At 33.9% G+C, this 9,062-nt stretch overlaps 1 protein-coding gene across 1 annotated transcript; it reads left to right on the plus strand.

Moving 5' to 3' along the window:
• The first annotated feature begins 4,349 nt into the window (after positions 1-4,349).
• Positions 4,350-7,575, plus strand: LOC130628851 (uncharacterized). The gene is made up of 5 exons (XM_057441879.1): positions 4,350-4,372; positions 4,536-4,679; positions 6,284-6,680; positions 7,077-7,129; positions 7,320-7,575. Exons 2-5 carry the CDS (start codon positions 4,546-4,548, stop codon positions 7,381-7,383), a joined length of 648 nt encoding a protein of 215 aa, XP_057297862.1. The 5' UTR covers positions 4,350-4,372; positions 4,536-4,545; the 3' UTR covers positions 7,384-7,575.
• Positions 7,576-9,062: the final 1,487 nt, after the last annotated feature.

A 9,062-nucleotide genomic window follows, 5' to 3' on the forward strand; every position in this document is an offset into this window, starting at 1 on the left:
CCAACCCAAAAGACCTTTATGGGCAATTTCTTGAAATACAGCTGTGAGCAAAAAATTATTAAAAAGAATCCTTGTTAAGTTTTTTCCCGCGGAAGTTTTAAATGTTTTAAACGAAATGGACAACAATGAATGTTTATTTGCCAGTGACATTGTCCGTCCATTAATTTTTAAGAAAGCAATTACCTGTCAACCTGTCAAGGCATATTTAAATTAGAATACAATAGCTGAATTTTCCAGTTAATCAAATAGCATTATTCCATCACATGATTCTGTTCTGGCCAATAAGGTATGTAGAAAAAACGGAAAATAAAATACAGAATATATTTTTGGGGGATTTTTTATAGGAGCTTTTAAAGAGAAACTGTAAAAAATATAATAAACTTTGCCTGTTACAGACAGACACGTGTAAGCAGGCTTTTAATATAAGGGATGATATAGACATCAATGATTGGATACCTAGTGTTCACCAATGCAGTTAATTGGCTTAGATAATTAGTTTATATGAACGGTACTTATCAAATAGGTTTTTTTTGTCATGATGATGTAAATATTACTTGTAAATATCAGCACGTCTTAAAAAATTATATCGGGATTATGGCCTCATGTATATAATAATAGCAATAGGATAAGCCTTAATTACATCTAAATCCAAGCAACCTCAGATGTATGCGAGACATTTAAAATAGTGCTACGGGATTGCTTGAGAATTAGTAGTAATCGTGAGTGAGAAAATCAATCGATTATCTTTCTTATTTCTGGCAGCCGTCAATTTGTCCGTGACGTAACTCGATAGAGAGGTTTCTAGGCGAGGTCTCAGCGGATAGAAAACTGTTACTATAATTTTGTTCTGTTCATAAAGGTTTTCCCGCCCGTGAAGATCTCGTGACATGACAAAAATCTTTATCAAGTTTAAGATATCTCAGATTTGACCATAAATGAAATGAAATAGAAGAAGAAGAAGAAAAAAAATGTTCATTTGTTTAGAATTAACAATAGAGACTAAATCCAAAATGCGATTCCGTGGTATTATTATTTAGACTAGCCGGGGAACCCGGAGTTGAAACGGCGGGTTAAGCCACAAGTAACTGTGTTACCTGTCGTTGAACGACTAAAAGAGCGATTAATAAGAGATGTAAACTGTGCCACACATTCAGATGAAAAGCTTTAGTATATTTTAGTATGTCATAAATTTAGTGAGGCACAGAACATAGTGTTTCCGGTGGAATATATTTTGAAAAAAATAACTTTTCACAACTTTAGCTAAAATAAAAACACAATTTACAACTATTATTTACAACTATTTCTACCCTGTTATAGTAAAAACAATTGGCCAACCTTTTTTATTTTCAGAGAGCATTCCCGCTAAAAGTTCAAAAATGAATATTACTCCGGGCTGAGGGATTAATACAGGCAAACAATGACACATATCCATATATAGGTATAATACCCTTTTTTTGAAAAGAACAATCGCAACTTCGGATAAACAGAACCTCAGGAAACAGCCATCATTAACATTGGACTGAGCGCTTAGTATAGGTAAACTGTGTCGTCAATGCGTTTAGACATAATAATTTTTTCAAAAAAAGTTTATTGCAACTTCAGTTTAAATAAGAAAACGGGAAAAACAGCCTGTCGTTACCCTGCCCAGCTAAAAAAATCACTCAGCAATTCTATTTTGTGGAGTAAGTTTTCATGACACTAATAAAAGGTGTCGCTACCTACTTAACTGCATCTAGCATAAATATTAATTAAGAATTTTGTCGTAGCTAGCCCAAACTGCAGCTCGCTACTTTTAGCCCAGAAGTAACTAAAGAGCTAGCTAGAAGAAAGCCACAACCCCAACATAAAAATAAATAATAATATACCAATGATGTGATGATATTTTCATCTTAATATGTGAAAACATAGACACAATGAAGAGAATGTCTTAAACATTGATAGAACTGAAATTTAGACAGTTAAATAATTATACCAACACAACGATTCGCAGCTTTGTAAAGTGAAGAAGCGAGAGTATAACAAATATGGCGTCCTTGAACTCGACCCTCGAAAGAAGCCTTAATCCCTAGAGCTTGGTTTAGTTGAACAAAATCCGCCTTATTAAAAACATGAAAATTTGAAGGAGTATCTAGCATAGCTCATCAAATAATATTAAAATAACAGTCTATAACAATATTTGCGATCAAATGCTTAACACAGTCTTTGTTCTTTTTGCCAATTTAACAAATATCAAGATACGCCATAGTCGTATAACTATGTATACGCACACAGCTGTAGCGCTGGGTCGCGGAGTCAGGTCGGACTTTAAACTTGAATTTGCGCGCAAAGCATGATGGAAAGCAATGTATGCGTGGAAAACATGTAAAAATATCGACACGACGATCGCTTACTATACCAAACAACTCGCGTATACGCGATTTGAATTATAAGTCTTATTAAACCATGTCACATAATCGTGTAGAGTGCTTATAGCAGTGTTCTCTTTCAGACGTAATTTCCTTATCAAAAAGTACATTCTTGCCCTATCGAGGTAAATACAAACACAAGTAACAGCCTGTTACTGCCCAGTCCAGCTGAAATGGTCACCAAGCAATTTTGTGTTGCATGAAAAGTTCTCGTGTCATTAAGAAATAAGCTAGGTCATATCAATTTAATTATTTCTCGCACCATGGTCACAAGAATAAATGATAGAATAAATTCTTAAATCTCTTTAATAATAGTCGTATTCTGTCTGCCTGTCCACAAGAAAATCCCACACAAAATTTTTATATGTGCACGAAATACCGAATGCAAAATATTATACTGATATTCATGACCTCGACACGAAGGAACTGTGTAAATAAGATCCACGTTTGCCATTTTGATTCTGTGTGGGCGTGTTTAGTTTTCTGTATGTTTATACAAATCTTAAACCACCAATTTTAAGATTTTGAGTACGAATGTAGATTTTGAGAAAGCTTCCTAGCTAGCCTTATCTATTTCTATTATTTTAAGTGTTTTCCCTTAGCCAATAGCTTTTGGGGGTTATTTTGGACAATCCGTTTCTTACTCAGCCGCACCTCGCGTCGTGGGTGCTGTTCCATAGCTATATCTGGCTTAAAAGTGAAAGTAGTCAAATAGAGTTGGCTGCTACAGAGTTTTTAACTACTCTTTCTTTTGCTAAATGCCATGATGTAGCTAGCTACAACTTTCTTACTGTAATAAGAACTTTTGCAAAAAGTCTAAAGTTTAATAATAACGAGACAACAGTCTCAATATTTTGTAACAACGGACTTTTGAATATTTAAAGTGACAATGCATTTTGCAAACTTTTTTTCAAAAATAAGATTTCTGAGTGATTGTTTTATGGGGGAAGTGTAATGACAGGTTGTAACCGAAGTGGCAACAAAGTTTCTTTGAAAAGGGTATTACGCCTATACGCATCTGCGACACGATATACCTGTACTAAGCACACGGATTGATCCGTAATACAGATATTGTTATGGAAAACACAGCTAGCGCGTTCTTGACATTCGTAACTCCGTTTGCATTTCTGCCAAAGTAGAACTTTTACAGCCTACCGGATGCAGAGAACTGGCTAAGTGGATGCAGCTTTCACATTTCGAAATGAGCAAAAAAGCGCAATTTCCCCAATATTACTTCCAGGCTACGTTTTTACTAAGTCTTAAGATGCGACAAATTATTCTTTCAAACGTGTAAAAAGATAAAATTCATAAATAAAACGAAATAAAAGGTATAAAGTTAAAAAAGTATGAGAAAAACCTTCAAAATGGCTCATGTTGTATTCATCGAAGGAATTGGTGTGTATTAAAGTTGACCTCAGATTATTACGGTTTCTCAGTAATTGTACCCTCAATCTTTTGCTAGGTTATCGCCAAGATTAAAGCAAATACTTTGGTGTCATTTTGATGCACGACCATTTAGGCAACAGGTATCACTATATTAGTATAAGAGACTAGTCGGTCGCTCGTCCATAAATCCACCTGTTTGCATGTCCTCAATATATCGCATTTCGTATTTCCTTACTTATTTCTCGTACACAATTGAAAAGACAGGTATAACATGACAGAGAAGAAAAAGCCTGTAATAAAAAGCCAAAATTATCTTTAAGAATCCCCGGAAAATGTCAATTGAGTATTGTTCTCTATCAAGCATGCTTCATTCAAGTTGTCAATGGATTTCGTCATCATATAATTTTAATTTTATGCGTTTTAATTAAAAACGTTCCGCGGTTAATTAGTGTAGTGAAAAATCCAACATTCAAGTGGCACAATGACGCAACACAAACAAAACGTGTCTCTAAAGACGTGTAGCGTTTGAATTGAGAACAAAAGTTGTGATAATATTTTGACCTTGTATTCATTCTAAACAGGTGTGCAAAATATTTCATTTGTTACAGTAAAATTCTTTTCTTGAGATTTATTTATTTACTTACTTTATATATAAGCTTTCTTTAATAAGTTTTTAAACTAAGTTCCATATAAAGGTGTTGATGGTAAAATTGTAAAATTGTAAGAGTGTTTTGGGTTTTTTAGCTTGTGGACTATGGAAGAGGATTCACTCGATGTATATGAAGCAATCTGCAAAATAAAAGAACTAAAATACAAAGCGCGAAACGAGAAAGAACATTTAGTATTATTGTGCACCGAGTTGGCCATCATGAAAAAAGAAAAGAGGGAGTATGTTCTTTAGAATATTAAACCTTTTTAACTTATTTTTTGCTTTACTATTTTATTTCAAATTGACATCGGTATTGACATTCTTTTAGATTTTTTTTCTTTTTTATTGTGTTTAAAACTCTATTTATTTGGCTATTTTACTTTAATTAACTTTCCTTCAACGCTTAGGACAGAGCTCTTAAAAATTTAAAATTACCCACTGGTAGCCTGTAGTAGAATATTTGCTTCATGATCGCCGGTTTATTTTCTGGTTGAGTTATTCTAGCACTATGAAAGAGCAAATTGATCTTTTTTAAGCCCAGTATAAACATACTGGTGATTAGACCGTAACAAATCCACGAGAACTTGCAGCTCGCTACTTGCAATTATCATTATTATCATAGACTAGTTGTTAACACGTGGAACATCCATGGAAACCATCCCGTCGTGTGTATGTTTCCCGTATTGATCTTTCGTGCATTCTTGTTCCCCTGTTAGCAAGTCGTAATAAAATTTCTCTGCGGGGATGCAGGAAAATCGGTGGCTCAATCATTTTAAACAACAATTTTAAACTATTATTTTAGAGATGCAAAAGCACACCCTTTCCAAGTACCTTATTCATAGCAGTACTATTAGGAAGTAAACGGGCTATCGTAACACATGAAGCCATTTACATCTATGTCAAACAAAGAATAATTCCCATACAGAAACTTTTTCATAAAAGTTCGTTTTTTTATTAAAAAATAAAAATTAGGGACTACATCCTGCTAAAGATTTTCCATTAAAGGGAGGATTTTTTGACAGGTCATGCTAAAGGAATCTGTCTATGTACTTTGTAAGCATTTTTATTTTGGCAAATGTTCAAGAAAAAGTTTCCTAAACGTTTTTATTTACGACATCTAATCATACTCCATTAAAAGTGACCGCAACGCAACAGCTGCATTAGCGCAAAAATTGGATTGGTCGTGAACCAATGAAATGCTCAAAAACCTAAAGTGCGGGATTTTTCTTTTGGTGTAGACTAGGTATTAAATTTTATGACTTTTTCATTATTACAAACACATACAGCTTTTAAATGGTGACGCTAAACAGTCACGATTAAGCACGCTTTTCTAATTACCACAATATGCGATGGAATGACAAGCTCTGAGCCTTCTTTCTGGCTTTTTTCAAGGTAAGAGCTGTAACTCCAATAGAACAAGCGCTGATAAGCATTTACCGCTTTTTGCAAGAAACGAATGTTGTTTAGCTATACATTCATATTACCAAGACTAGATAGACAGCATAATAGATAGGTAGGCAAATCGAAAATTACTTTTTATACGCAGATAAAGTTGGATAATGATTTAGACAATATTTACAGCGAAATTTTTTGTTTCTTAGGTACATATTCTCAAGGGTTTATCTACTTCCACGTTGAATTACTTCATCTCAGTTAATCCCTACATACAAAAAAATTTTTCTTAGGCGATAAGACCCCACGCCTATGTTCATTTCTCCGCGAATGTTTACGTTCTGATTATTCTTTTGTTTTTGCATCTCATTTTCATCTTTCTATGCACTTAATTGAGCAATTTCGCAGAAAACAATGCATTTTATTGCAATTTTTTATTGTATTTTTTTAGCCTAAGACAACGCAATGAGGAATTACAGCAGATGATAATTCAACTACGACAGGAAAATAATCAACTTGCAACAGAAAACTCTAAATATAAAGAAGAACAATGGCAACATCAGGAGCAAAAACAAAAACGACAGAATCTACCACCAATCAAAGAAGTCCTAATTAATTCCAATATTTCAAAAGGAATTCAGACTGAAGAAAGATTACTTCAAAGTACTCAAACACAAACTAATATCATTGAACGCTGTTCCGTTTTTACTTCGACAGAAAAAGTAACCACATCGTCCGTGCATTGCGACACTTCAGACATACCAAGACATAAATCATTCAAAGAGAAGCTAGATAGAAGGAAATCTTGTCCAAACAACTCGACAACACAGCCTGACATACAAAACACAGTATGTATGTCATCCATTGCTGATGATGTTTTAACATCTTAGCCTTTTGGCATTGATTTTGCAGCAAAAGGTTTTAAACATTCCAGCTGCGTATTAAAAGAAATGAACGTTTATTAACTAACTGCAAGTGTTCAAGCCATACATAAGTTTCATTTCCGTGCATTGCAGTTGATTGATATAACAATTTTGAGGAATTCGTTAAAATAAGACCAATTAAATTTTGTGTAGAAGCTTGACCGCAAATTAAATCAGTTGCATATCCAATTGATAAAACGCATTTAGTGACCCTACAAATATGCTTAAGTAATAAGCGATTTTACCAAAGGAAATAAATAATTATACCGTCAAACTAATGTGTGATTGAATCTATTATATGTGTTATTATTTCTTTTTTAGTTTTCCATATTGCAAGAACATTTACAAAAGCCATCCAAATTAAAATTTTCTAGGTAACAACTTCTATAGTGACATTTGTTGAACCTTATCTTGATTGAAATACATTTTTATGTGTGGCCTACATTGTTTTTGCATTTATGATTATCGTCTGGAGTTAGTCTAGAATTTTATAATAAGAAAAACCGCAATTTTCTTTTTACTTTGATGATAATAATTTTAAAAATGAGCTACTTTTTTATTTAGACAAAAAGCCTGGGTACGAAAAGCTCCTGTTCCTGTCCCTTTATCCAACACAAACATATCATGAGCTGGAAAGCATCAAGGACTTTAATCCATCAATGGTAACAAAATAGGAGAATAGATAATTTATATGTTGTTGGTATTAATTTATTAGGCAGAATATGGAGGTATGGGCACAAAGTGTTTCCAGCTTTGTAAATGTTATAAATCTTATATGTTTCTTATATAAAAAGTGTAAATACATACTGATATATGGTGACTTTTTTTTCTGGGTCAATTTTTGCAATTAGTCAACTAAATTGCAAATATATATCGCGTACACTTTTTATTTATAACTAATAACTTCATACCCATGCGCTTCTCCACGAATAATTATAAATGACGTCACAAAAAAGCGAGGACAGGCAAGTGCGTCCATGTACTCCAAATGTCACACACCACAATTGTTGTATTTTTTATGATCCTAACCTAGGCAAAAACATATAATAACTTGCATGCCGATGTAGGAAAAATGTCCCTGTAGGAATAAATTAAATTTGCTTTTGCTCACGACAATCGTGCATATTTTTTCTTGCATCCCCGCTAGTCCTAGGAAAGTGTTCTTGTTCGCATATTAGGCTGTTTTTAAAATATTTTCATATTGAAAAATAAATGAATAAACGGACATGTTCAAATGAAATGATGACATTTAACAGCACAAACGTCTTACAAATGATACGGCCGTTTGCACTGTTAAACTCATTTCTTGTTGTTGCAAGGGTTATTCGTTTGAAAAAAGTAGACAAATAAAATCCCATTCGCGCTGTATGATTGAGATAAAAACTATGGCGGTTTAACAACTCCTTTCATCTATTTTCAGGCAGTTCTTTCGTAAACCATTCTTCTTATTCTGGGGGACGCTATTAACTTAACCCCATTATGTACAGGGTTTTCGAGTATTTTTTCATCGAAGGCAAATACAAATTGAATCAAGTTTCATGTGTACGTCATGAGAGGAAAGGAATAAGTTTATGCTGTTGTCAGCACTTTTTTCGTAACGTCACCTAAAGCTTAAAAATTTGTCCACAATATCACTCCTTACCTAAAGTTCAATTATGTTTAGTTCTAGAACAAAAAATAGCATTCTGTTTAAAGTTTCTAACAGCCAAGTAAAAGTTATTTAACATATACGTTCTGGGTTTTACATAAATGCCATTAGAGAACGCCAAAATTTGCCCAAAAATTAATTTTTTTCCCATTTTCCTGTAAACTTATAAAATATTGGGAAATCAGAAGATTTTAATAAAGGTAGCCATATTTTGATAAGGAATTCATAGAAACTAGTCGTTAACACGTGGATAAATCCACGGAATTGCCCGTCCTTTATTAGCCGCATTTCGTGTGTCTCGCTACTACGGTTACCATTTTGCGTGACAGACAGACGCATACGGGTATTATAACACAGACTAGTCGTTAGCCCGTGGAAAACTCCACGGGTTCGCCCGTCCTTTATATTTACCCGTCGCAACAAAGTGGATAAAAATATATCGCATTTGATATTCGTGTTTCCGTAACATGATTTTCTAACTCAGCGGGGGTCCGCGCAGAGACAGACAGACGACGGCTATTATTATAGAGACTAGTCGTTACCCGTGGAAAAATCCACGGGTTCGCCCGTCCTTTATATTTACCCGTCGCAACAAAATGGATAAAATAATCGCATTTGATATTCGTGTTTCCGTCACATCATTTTCTAACTCAGTGGGG

This window comes from Hydractinia symbiolongicarpus, chromosome 15, assembly GCF_029227915.1.
Source record: "Hydractinia symbiolongicarpus strain clone_291-10 chromosome 15, HSymV2.1, whole genome shotgun sequence".
NCBI lineage: Eukaryota > Metazoa > Cnidaria > Hydrozoa > Anthoathecata > Hydractiniidae > Hydractinia > Hydractinia symbiolongicarpus.

What these genes read in the sequence shown, in the direction of transcription:
- LOC130628851 (XM_057441879.1), top strand. Translation starts at nt 4,546, where the DNA reads ATGGAAGAGGATTCACTCGATGTATATGAAGCAATCTGCAAAATAAAA. An exon ending in ATGAAAAAAGAAAAGAGGGA is followed by an intron (nt 4,680 to 6,283) that starts GTATGTTCTTTA and finishes GTATTTTTTTAG; the next exon opens with CCTAAGACAACGCAATGAGG. An exon ending in AGCCTGACATACAAAACACA is followed by an intron (nt 6,681 to 7,076) that starts GTATGTATGTCA and finishes TTTCTTTTTTAG; the next exon opens with TTTTCCATATTGCAAGAACA.